This window comes from Camelina sativa, chromosome 12 (assembly GCF_000633955.1).
Source record: "Camelina sativa cultivar DH55 chromosome 12, Cs, whole genome shotgun sequence".
NCBI lineage: Eukaryota > Viridiplantae > Streptophyta > Magnoliopsida > Brassicales > Brassicaceae > Camelina > Camelina sativa.
Window position 1 is genome coordinate 11054425 of NC_025696.1, and position 12919 is coordinate 11067343.

Consider the following 12919-nt stretch of genomic DNA (forward strand, 5'->3'; position numbering starts at 1 on the left):
TATATTAGTAATATTTATAATTTTAATAATATAAGTGTCTAAAATATTCAGATTTTTAGATATTTTCGATAATTGGAAGTATTTAAACTATTTATTAGTAAATTTGGATAAAAAATATTCTAAATTTTGAGATAAATTGTGTATTATTGAATTATTTAGACTAAATTAGATACTAAAATTTTGAATTTTGTGAATTTTGGGTAATCCGAATCCGAACCCGAAATACCTGAACCAAATCCGATCCGAATCCGAAGTCTAGAAATACCCGAACAGGTTTTATACCTCTAAACCCGAAAACCCGGAAACCCGAAATACCCGAACCCGAACCCGAACGGGTACCCGAATGTCCAGGCCTAATTAAGAGGGCACGGAACAGAGGAAGTGAGGAACAGAGGATATAAATTTGCTTTAACGTCGGTAGACTTTTACTTTAGAACATAGGGTTAGAGACCATTAAACCTAATTCTACATTAATTAATTTGTTAGAAAAATTATAGAAAACAAAAAAATCAAACATGTGCGTGAGGAAGCAATCGTGGGTTAGTGTTACCTATCTACAAATTACAATAATATTAATTGAAAAAAAACACATTGGGTTTTCGGTTCGGTTCGGTTCAACCGAACCGAACCGTTCGGGTTAAGGAAAAATAGAACCAAATGGTTTTAATGTATATTTGGGTTTGGTTTGGGTCAGTTTGGGTTCGGTTGGGTCGGTTCGGTTTGGTTTGGTTTGGTTAAAATGCCCACCCCTACTTCATTTATGCGATTTCTTCTTATATACACTTGTTTAGCTCCCAAAACCTTCTTGATTTATGAAATGTGGAACACTGGATGAATTTTTGAGCCATCAGGTAACTTCAGTCGATAAGCAGCCTTTCCCANGGTAATCCGAATCCGAACCCGAAATACCCGAACCAAATCCGATCCGAATCCGAAGTCTAGAAATATCCGAACAGGTTTTATACCTCTAAACCCGAAAACCCGAAAACCCGAAATACCCGAACCGAACCCGAACGGGTACCCGAATGCCCAGACCTAATTAAGAGGGCACGGAACAGAGGAAGTGAGGAACAGAGGATATAAATTTGCTTTAACGTCGGTAGACTTTTACTTTAGAACATAGGGTTAGAGACCATTAAACCTAATTCTACATTAATTAATTTGTTAGAAAAATTATAGAAAACAAAAAAATCAAACATGTGCGTGAGGAAGCAATCGTGGGTTAGTGTTACCTATCTACAAATTACAATAATATTAATTGAAAAAAAACACATTGGGTTTTCGGTTCGGTTCGGTTCAACCGAACCGAACCGTTCGGGTTAAGGAAAAATAGAACCAAATGGTTTTAATGTATATTTGGGTTTGGTTTGGGTCAGTTTGGGTTCGGTTGGGTCGGTTCGGTTTGGTTTGGTTTGGTTAAAATGCCCACCCCTACTTCATTTATGCGATTTCTTCTTATATACACTTGTTTAGCTCCCAAAACCTTCTTGATTTATGAAATGTGGAACACTGGATGAATTTTTGAGCCATCAGGTAACTTCAGTCGATAAGCAGCCTTTCCCATCCGTTCCATTATCTCAAAGGGTCCAAAATACTTGGCAGCTAGCTTCTGGCAGGCACGCTTGGCTACGGACTGTTGTCTATAAGGTCTGAGTTTCAAAAAAACCCAAGTACCGACTTTATACTCCACATCTCTCCTATGCTTGTCTGCATTATTCTTCATCAACTGCTGAGCTCGGATTAAATGCATCTTTATATGATCGAGCATCACATCTCTTTCCTTCAACATGTTCTCCAACTCTACCACCTTTGTTGACTGCTCTTCAAATCAAACTATAGCAGGAGGTTCTCTACCGTATAATACTTTGAATGGAGACGTCTTAAGAGATGTATGGAAGGAAGAGTTGTATCACAATTCTGCCCACGGTAAGAACTGATGCCACGTTTTAGGGTGCGAAGACGCATAGCAACGCAAGAATGTCTCTAAGCATCTGTTTAAAACTTCTGTCTGACCGTTGGCTTGAGGGTGAAAAGCTGTACTATACTTCAATTTCGTTCCAGAATACTTGAAACAATCCTTCCAAAATCCACTCATGAATGTACTGCCTCTGTCTGAAACAATGGTGGCTGAAAAACCATGTAACTTCACTACTTCCTTTATAAACAGATTTGCCACATCTGATGCAGAGAAAGGATGTTTCATACCAAAGAAATGACCATATTTGCTCAACCTATCCACTATCACCAGTATAACATTTTTCCCTTGTGATTTTGGTAAACCCTCTACAAAATCCATAGAGATATCTTCCCAAACCTGTTGCGGTAACGGTAACGGTTGTAAAAGGCCAGTAGGAGATAAGGTTGAATATTTATGTCTCTGACAAACTTTACATTCTGACACAAACTTTTGAACATCCTTGAATAAGCCTTCCCAATGAAATGACTGTTGAATCCGTTTCACTGTCTTTAACACACTAGAATGTCCTCCCAACAACCCAGCATGACATTCTTCGAGTATTAATGGTATCGATGTGGATGTTTTGGGAATTACCAACCTGTGTTTAAACCATAGTTTCCCATTTCTCACCATGTACTTACTATGTTCATCCGCATTTGTCATACACGAATGAATATCCGCTTGGAGCTGAGCGTCCTTCTCAATTTCATCAAAAATATCTTGTAATTGGAGTGCAGTGGGAACTGTTAATGCCAATAGTAGTGTAGATGAAAACACGCCTTGAGGTTGTATCTTTCTATACAATCCATCTGCTGCTGTGTTTTCAACTCCAGGTTTGTAAACAATCTCAAAGTCGTAATTTAAGAGCTTAATAAGCCATTTTTGATAATCCATTGTCACCTCTCTTTGATCCAACAGAAATTTCAAACTCTTCTGATTTGTGTGCACAACAAAATGTCTTCCAAACAAATAATGTTTCCACTTTTGTATGGCTAGGACTATCGCCATCAACTCTCTCTCATATACTGGCTTAAGTTTCTCTTTAGATGTCAACCCATGACTGAAATACACAATTGGTCTTCTGTTCTGCATCAAAACTGCACCTAGACCAAACCCTGATGCGTCTGCTTCAACTATAAAGGTCTCGTCAAAGTTTGGTAAAGATAGAACTGGTGCTGTAGACATTGCAATCTTCAGTTTATCAAATGCTGCTTGAGCTTCTACACTCCACTCAAAGCTGTCTTTCTTCAATAGTTCTGTTAATGGTCTAGCCAACAGTCCATATCCTTTAATGAACCTTCTGTAGTACCCAGTTAAACCCAGAAATCCTCTTAGTTCTTTGACTGATTTGGGAGTCACCCACTGAGTCATTGCTTGAGTTTTGGTAGGATCCGTAGAAACACCTTCTTTGGATATGATATGTCCTAGATAATCCACCTGTTGTTGAGCAAACATACACTTCTTCTTATTGGCAAATAGCTGATTTCCCTTCAATATCTTCATAACCACCGTTAGATGCTCCACATGTTGTTGCAAGTTCTTACTGTAAACAAATATATCATCGAAAAATACTAGAATGAACTTCCTCAAATATGGTCTGAACAACTCATTCATCAAGGCCTGAAAAGTCGCAGGAGCATTGGTGAGACCAAATGGCATCACTAAGAATTCATAGTGGCCGTCATGAGTCCTAAAAGCAGTTTTTGCAACATCTTCTTCTTTCATTCGTATTTGATGGTATCCGGCTCTGAAATCCAGTTTGAAAAAAGTACAGAACCATTGAGTTCATCCAGAAGCTGATCAATTATTGGTATTAGGAACTTGTCTGGAATTGTAGCTCGGTTTAGTGCTCTGTAATCAACACAAAAATGCCAGCTGCTGTCCTTCTTTTTAACCAATAATACTGGACTAGAAAAAGGACTTTGACTTGGTCTTATGATTCCTGCTTCTAACATTTCTCCAACCATTTTCTCCATTACTTCTTTCTGAGCATGAGGATATCTGTAAGGCCGAACACTCACTGCAGTGGTACCTGCGGACAATGATATCGAATGTTCTCTTCCTCTGATTGGTGGTAATGATGTAGGTATCACAAATACGCAATCAAACTCTGCCAAAACCTCTTGAATTCTCTCGGGAATAGGTTCTGCGATCGCTGGTAACACTTGGTTATTGCATAACTCCTTCGCCACCTTCCCACTTGACAAGGATTTCAAAGACATTTTGGAAATGAGTAGGTCAGGTTCTCCTTTTAATGACACCATCTTGCCCTTGTATAGGAAGGACATTTCATTCTTCTCCCAATTCACTCTGCACTCGCCTAAGGTTCTTAACCAGTAAACTCCCAGAATTACATCCACTTGACCCAGTTCCAACACAATGAAGTCAGTTGTGAACTCTAGGCCTTGAGTAGAGAATGTCACTCTCTCACAGACCCCTAACCCATTCACTAATATTCCTGTTCCCAGTTTGATATTCAAGTCTGGGTTTGCTCTGCATTTAAGCTTTAACTTCTTTACTGCTTCCAGAGAGATAAAGTTGTGAGTGGCTCCGCTATCTAACATAATCACTATAGCTTCTTTCCCAACCGATCCTCTGACTTTGGTGGTTGTAGGACCAGCAATCCCTCTAAACAATGAGAATGAAAGAGCCATGCATTCACCCGTTGCACCTCACATATCTCACCATCGACATTACCATTCAAAACTTCAACTTCATATCCATTCAACACTGTCAACACTCTTAATTCTTTGTTGGGGCATTTGTGGTCCTTAGACCAGGGTCCATCACATTTGAAACAAAGCCCTTTCTTCCTCTTTTCATCTAGCTCTGCATTTGTACTATGCCTTCTAGGTCTTTGCTCCACTCTACCAGCTTGCTTCTCACTAGTTTGTATCGTGTCAGTTACCAACGTCTTCGTCTTCCAAGTATTTGTATTGTAAAGAGAATTGCCCTCGTGAGTTGAGCTTTGATTCTCCTTATTAGCAAGTATAGGCTCCTTTCTCACCAATCTTCGCATAATACTCGACTCCATTGCTCTAGCTTCTGCCACCATTTCATCCAAATTACGAGGCTTCTGCATGTGTACGAGCTCTTGCATTTCTTGTGTCAATCCATTAAGAAATATGCCCTCCAACTTATGTTCATCAAGTCCACTCACTTGAGAAGATAAGTCCTCAAATCGTTGTATATAATCCGCTAGGGAACTAGTCTGTTTAATGCAAAATAAACTTTGGCTTGGTTCTCTGATCTTCAGGTTTCCAAATCTTAGCATCAAACTTGATTTGAACTGCATCCAACTGTTAAATTCTCTAGTGTTGATCACCCAATTATACCAGCTCAGTGCTTCACCACTCAAACTCACTGACACCAAGGCTAGCTTCTCCTCATCGTTATAACCTCCCAAACGAAAAAACCTTTCCACTCGAGCAACCCAACTATAAACTCCGACTCCATCAAACACAGCCATCTCAACGTTCTTCATCAAATTCTCACGCAACCCAGGTCTAATATTGCTACGGCATGGTTCCAAAGGAGAGAAACGTACCTGGTTTTGGTTTTCTTGAAATCGCGATGGTCCCGATTGGCTTGAACCACCCACCTCGCGTACCGTCTCAATTCCAGGGAGAGAATTAAGAACCAAGTCCAGCTTTCTTCCAAGATCCTCCAATCTCTGATCGCGAATCCTCAATTTGTTACCCAAAGATTCAATTTGTGAACTCATTTGTGAACCCATCGTCTCGAGTCGATCCTTCATCTTGCTTTCAGAGCTTCGCATCTCGCCCAATTGATCGTAGACGTCAGCTAAAGAAGCTTCGTGTTGTTCCCTTTCTGATAGCTCTCGCACCGGTGATAACCCCATCTTCGTTATTGATTCTTCGATTCCTCCCAAGAAAACGCAACACAACGAACTCAATTTCACCAAGCGTTTGATTCGATCGCAGACCACAAGCACACCAATTGATAAGAAAAAGAACTCTCTTTTTATTATCTGAATGAATCTGTTACAAGAGATAACAACATCGGCTTCTAGACGCAGCTAGAGCATAACCGATTCCTCAAAGTCTCATATGACTCTGTTTTCTACAACAAACAACATAATTCCCAAAATACTCTGTACGAAAGTATATAAGTAGTAAACAAACTCATCCGCACGTGTTCCTCTCCAGCTCCACACGTGCTTCTTCATTTATGCGATTTCTTCTTATATACACTTGTTTAGGCTTATCACATCTTCACCCTAACGATGCAACTCTCCTCTGGGATCGTCTTCCTGTACGCTTCTTTCTCTCTTCTCTTCTCTTCTCTTCTCTGAGACTTGCTTTTTGTGTCTTGTTTTTGATCACTCGTTTTTGTAATCGAGAGGATTGATGAGCATAAGGGTACTTACTCCATTGTTCCTTTGCTTCTTGCTGGCCTTATTAGCATTTTATATTGGAGGTAACTCAAATTCCTTAAAACTCTCAACTGGTTTTTAATGATACCATATTGAAGTTAAGAGTAAGCTGACATGAGAGGCTGTTATATTACAGGTTTTTCGATGACATTAAACCATATGCTTTAGTACAGTTTGTTCATTGCATTGTCATTCCCTTGATGGTTATTCTTTTACCTCCAATGTATACACATTCTACATATTGGCTTTGGGCTGCAGGTTAGTGCTAAGGGTTTGTGTTGATATATATCTTCAGTTTGCTTTTGCAGTTATAGCTTTCTTACCTCTGGTTCTTATTCTAGATTCAATTGTGGGATTAATCAGGTTTTGTAGCTCAATTGAAGAGTTGTAGTTAGACTGTTGAAAATTTTCTTGGGAGTTAACTCTTAGTTTGTTGTTTCCTTTCCTAGGTTGATATGATTTCGATTTCACATACAAGATGTTACTCGTGGACTGGACCAGGGTCTAGGGGGAAGAATCTGATGCAGGTTTTTATTTCTATATTGGTTGTGTTCTTGCTTTTATTATATTCAGCATTCATATTGTTTGGATATCTTTTGATGGCAAATATTAATGTTTTGATGGTATCTTTTGATGGCAGATATTAATGATTGGTTGTCTGTTGTTGTTATTCCTGTTGGTGCATAGGTACAATCATCTCTAACCTCGCAGATGTGGTTCTTTCGTCTCTCTACAACAACAAAGCCAAGAATGTGTTGCAGGTAAAAGACTCTTAACCGTCACTGTTTTAATATGTGAATTCCATTTTTGCAGTTTTTCATACCATCGAGCAGACTGCAGAGTATTCTAAATTGATGTTGGTTATTTGCTTGAGCTACAGGCTGTGAGAAACATTGGGTTTGTTGCTGAACTAGTGATGAGTGGAACGCCCATTGACGGCAAAAAGCTTGAAGCTTTGTTCACATCTGATGCATGGTTTGGTTCATTGCAATGGTTTTGGTCATTTGCTCTGTATCTCTACACATTGTTTAGTGATTTTTGAGATTGAATCACATAAATTTTGACACTATTATAAACTTTTTGTTTTTGGGTTTCTTTGGTAAACATTGAATTTGAGTATTTCTTTTTAAGAACCCCAAATTTAACAACCTTCAATGGACCCATGATATATTAAAGTTTCTTAAGAAGTTCTTAATTTCATTTTTTTCAAAATTAAGAATAAGATATGTTTTAAGATACTTTGTTTAAATTCTTTGATGGCAGTGCCCTAATAGATCAAACTTTAAACGCCACCATCAACGCTAGCACACGGAACTAATGTCATTAATCATTCCGAACTTGCATGAAAGGAAGCGGAATCACGATTGGTTTGTTAGTTTGGACCTACGATGGCTCTCTCCCCAACGCAATGCTAGCGGTACTGCATCACCTTCGTATCCAAAACGATGGAGACTACTTCCAAGCTTCAGCTACCAGAACAATGACCCCCCAAAAAAACAATTGAACTCATATACTTTGACGAACGTCTAAAAGAGCTTCTAAGGAATATGTTTTTGTTTTTACTTCTATATTCCGAAGACCCAAATTGTGCAATGGAAGGGACTATCAACTTCAGCCATCGAGTTAGCCTTACATCCTCCCTCTTAGTCACCTTTGCTCTTAGTGTTTACTCCGAGACCGGAAAAAAGGATCCCTGAAAGCACCAAAATCGACAGCTGTCTTTTATTTCGTTCGCTCAATTAACATTATTGTCATAGACTATATATACATTTATAGAACTTGAAACGAAGAACTTCAAAGGTTTAAGAACACAAGTTTATTAAACTTTAGGAAAATTACTCAAAAACCTAAAAATCTCTCTTGTAGTCTTGTTCTCCCTAGACCTCTCAAATTGTGTCACACATTGAGATCTCATTTATACAGGCTCGGCCCATAGCACAGGCGGGCTAAGTCCATGCTTAGGGTCACATTTTTTTTATAGTTTTTTAGGGTAACATATTCCTCTAAAAGTTCAAAAATCCTTTTAACAATAGCATTATTTAACTAAAAAAATGTTTTTTGGTTATATATTTTAAAATTTTCTTTTGTTGTATACATATATTCATTTTTTTTCTTTTTATTGCTTATTTTTCTATCATTTGATTTTAAAACTAATTCGAATTCTATTTTTTTAAAGAAAATATATATACATTATTATAACAAATTATAAAAAAGGTTCATAAAATTTTGTTTGGCTTCCGGCCACCAAATTTATTTGACCAGCCCTGCATTTATATAGAGAGAACCTTAGACAAATTCTTTTTCCAAATAGGTAAACTAACATATTTAAATAACTCCTAAACAGAACTAATCTGATTCCATAATTCATTAGGATTATGTATTACTTGTGACTCAAGCTTTCTGCAACCTTAAGTCAACAATATTGGTGTAACTAGAATATATATGCAAATCAAAACACACGTATCCAACTACGTCTCTGTTATGGAATAGATGACAAATACAGTTTACACTTATTATAAAACATTGATGATTCCTTCTTTGTTACGTGACTGAAACATATCGTTGATAAATGCATCTAAAGGGGTCGTTATCTTTTCTTCGTCATTCAGCACACAACAATTTTGAAAGTTTTGTTAAAATTAGGTGAATTTATAAATCATATTTAACCAATTTTTAATTAGAGATATTTAACCTTTTGTGAGCTTCTAGCTTCTTCGGTATTGGTTGATATCAAAGTTTTTGAAATAATCAGGATGTGCTACAGCAATATAGATACCCATCTCTCTTAAAAGAGTCACATACACTGAAGAACTTGGTGCCTTGTCCAAAGTTGTCTTTGTTTGTTGAGAGTATCAGAAAATTTAATTCATCGGGTCCCAATGCTAGCATTAGAATGTTTGGTACCATCCTGACAAATCTTTCATCTTCACCACCTGGAATAGTATACACCAACGGAGATATATATGATACACCAACGGAGAGATATAGATGATATACATATATATAAAGGGAAAAAGAGGGTTGTAAGTAAAATAATTCACCTCCTGGATCCCTATAGATATAGATGTGGCCATCGCAATAAGCATCCCAATCTGCTCTTGACAGTTCCTTATTCGGATTAAGGATGTGAACCTGGAGGTCCGTTCTCCCACGAATACCCTCCTCCATGGTGAGAAATGGTTCGATTTTCTCATATGTCGACCAAAACTCTTCAATTGTACGGATTTGTTCGTCCTCAATGACCCATATGACAAGCATTTGACGACCTGTGAGGTTTCCACAAAACGGAGAACGATTAACGAAAACTATTACGAAACATCAGAAAATCGTAAATATAATAGAAAATAGATCCATATTACACTGGGCTGCTCTGGTGGTGGGCAAGGGGAATAATCTTGACATGGTTTCGACGGAGTTATCCAGAATCTAAAGAGACATTGCGGATGATGTTAGAGAGACTTTGTAAAGTTAGGGTTTTACCGTTATAGAAGTAATAAACTTAGGGTCAGTTTGGTCTTTGCCCCAGTTAGACAATTTCAATATTGAGAAAATCCTTAACCATCAAATGTGATTGTACTCTTATGAAAATGGGAGACGACGTCTCGTGGGTATACGTTTTGAAGGTTTGTATGCGAGAGAATATCGTGTTCTCTTATACCACACTCAACCATGATTGGGAACTTCTTAGTGGAAGCTCACATTAATAAAATTCTAAACCATCCGATGTGATTGTACTCTCAAAAAAAAAAAAAAAGGGGAGACGACGTTTGGTAGACGTATTGAAGGTTCGTACGCGAGAGATTATAATGTTCTCTTATTTCACACTCAACCAGATTGGGAACTTCATAGGTGAAGCTCAGCCTCGTCTTTGACAAGTTGATGATATGATTATTGTTTTGGTTACCATATCCATATGTAGTCTGAACATATGTTTAAAGACACCAAACCCATTTAAATAATGTTAATTTTTCATTTATTATTATATTTTTAAAGATGAGGGTTGGAGATGCTAAAAACTACAATACAATAGTATAAACCGGAAATTTGACTTCATATGTAATATAATCTAATTTTCTTCCAAAATTTGATAAAATATATAGTATATTTACATTTTAACAAATGTAGAACATATATGGACAAGAAAGTGGAAACAACATTAGGTTTCAAATGTAAGAATGTTTAGTTCATCTTTGAAGTTTAGTTCCTCAATTGTTTTTATTATGAAAAAAACTTAGAAGTAGAAAATCATGTTACTATAATATTTTTTAATTGGCTTCGATAATGTTTTTGAGAAAGGACGTAGGTCATTGTGCCAAGGACAAATTCATCAAATCAAGCCCAATCCCATGTCTCTCGTGGCGTCCCCGAACCTCACTCACTCCCTACACTCTCTGATCCTAATCGATCCTCACCGATTGAATATATTTTATAACTCTATTTATATTTATATCATGTTATCTTCTTATTATCTTCGTATCAACTACCATCGCGAAAACACAAATTTTCCTCAAGCTATACTTCACCGGAACCGGCCATGAGCAGTAGGCAGTAGCTAGCACACGCCCAGAAATTATTTACGTGCCATTCTAAATAATATAAATCACGGTCTCATATTTCAACATATTAACAGTTTAGCATAGTGGTCTTGATTTTTTTTATGTTGGATGTAATCAATGGCGGACCTACGTGGAAGAATAGGGGGTCAACTGAACCTTATGTGTTAATTGATATGTTTGTCCCGTGTTTGATGCTATCCTTTGCTCCCAATCTTTATTTTTCCAATTTTAAAATTGGATCATATCCCATTGTTTAACTTTGGTAATGAGTTTTTGACTTATTTTATTTCCTTGATTTGATTTGGTCTATCTTATTTTTTTGATAAATGTAACATCCGCGAACCGGAAATCCGGTTTAGAATGTGCATCGATCGATGCAGGTGGAATATCGATCGATGCTGACTCAATTTCGTGCGTTTTAACTTAAGTTAAACGTAGCGTTTTGGGCAAGGGAAAGGAAACTCTTAAGTCGTTCCTTTTGTCTCATTAGACGACTTGAGCCGTTTTTGGGAGAAAAGAGAAGAGAGAAAGAGTTCTTGAGCGTTCTTGAGGTTTTTGGGAGATTTCAAGCTGTTTCTGTGGAGATCTGCAGCTGGGATCGTTGTAGGAACTTTCTAGAAGTGTTTTCTTGCGTGTTTAAGGTTTAGAATCGTCTTGGCAAAGGTAAGTGCAGGACCATGGCTTATCTAAGCTAGATAACTCTTTAATCTGCTTGTTGTGTGATATTAGGCTTGTTAGATCGTAGCTTTGGACGTTAGGAAGCTTTCTTGTGGCTTGGGATCGAGTTGTGTAGTTGTAGGAACAAAGATCCATCGAGAAGCTTCGGGGAAAACACGATGCTCGGCATTGCATCGGTCGATGCAAGTGCGAGAACGGCGCGTAAAACTCTAGGGTTTTCGTATGAAGTCGAGCATGCGTTGGTCGATGCGGATTGGGTATCGGTCGATGCAGCTTCTGCGTCGGTCGATGCATCCCCATGTGGCGTCGGTCGATGCATGTTTGTGTCGGTCGATGCAGTGTCCTGGTTTGTTATCGTTGATTGTTGATTGTTGTTTGATGGTTAGAGATGACTCTATTGCTTGTGTGTATAGCCCAGTAGATGAGAGGATTGCCTTACTGAGTGTTTATAAAATACTCATGCATTGCAATATGTGTTTGTGGTGCAGGTAAAGGCAAAGTGTGATCGTGGAATCAAGGAAATGAAGAGGAGGATGTTCTAGGGACTTGGTTTGATGTTGTCTGGCATTGCTAGGTTGCTAGAGTTGGGTCATTAGAACGTTGCTAGGTTGCTGGTTCTATGTTTCCTGTTATTGATTATTAGATATTGTTGATGTTATGATTATTGGTTATTATTGGATTATTACTGGATATTGATTGGTATTGGTTATTCCGCTGTTGGTTGTGATTGTGGTTAGGTGGCTAGTGGGTATGGGAAGACTAGTTGTAGTTTATTTAGTATAATTTATAGTATTATTTATTATTTATTATTATTTTTAAAAAAGGTCGGTCGTTTCATTTTGGTATCAGAGCCCTTACGGTTCTAGGTTTGGGTTCACTAGGTTTCTGTTGTGATGTTTTTGATTGCATGTCTTGATTGATTTAGTGAGTTAGTCAATTGTGTGTGGCATGGAGTCCTAGAACATCCTCTTCGAGCCGACTGTGTGATTCCTCGGTGAGTTTTTTATATTAGGAATTTGTTTGCTTAGTCTTCTGTTCATGGTAGTGCAGATGGCTAGAGGTAATGATGTGGCTGGTCGTGGTCGTGGTAGGGGCAGAGTCCTAGTGGTTAGTGAGACCGAGGACCAGAGTGTGACAACTGAGGGTGTTGGCGAGTCGCAGGGGGTTCCGGGGGATTCTGTGAGCGTGGCAGGAGGGGGCGGTGTTGATGCTCCAGTGGCCGGTGATGCTAGGGTCCCGGGTGTGGGAGTCCTAGGGGGTGGAGTCCCTGGTACTGACGTTGCGGCTATGCTAGCACAGGTGTTAACGCGGTTACCACCAGTGGTACCGGCT

General features: G+C 38.3%; 1 protein-coding gene across 1 annotated transcript; it reads right to left on the reverse strand.

Annotated features, from left to right (window-relative positions):
• On the reverse strand, positions 3679 to 5819 carry LOC104733383. The gene is made up of 2 exons (XM_019233526.1): positions 4643 to 5819; positions 3679 to 4583 (listed from the first exon to the last, which is right to left on the reverse strand). Exons 1-2 carry the CDS (start codon positions 5817 to 5819, stop codon positions 3679 to 3681), a joined length of 2082 nt encoding a protein of 693 aa, XP_019089071.1.

What these genes read in the sequence shown, in the direction of transcription:
- LOC104733383 (XM_019233526.1), bottom strand. Translation starts at nt 5,819, where the DNA reads ATGGGGTTATCACCGGTGCGAGAGCTATCAGAAAGGGAACAACACGAA. An exon ending in TTTGAATGGTAATGTCGATG is followed by an intron (nt 4,584 to 4,642) that starts GTGAGATATGTG and finishes CATTGTTTAGAG; the next exon opens with GGATTGCTGGTCCTACAACC.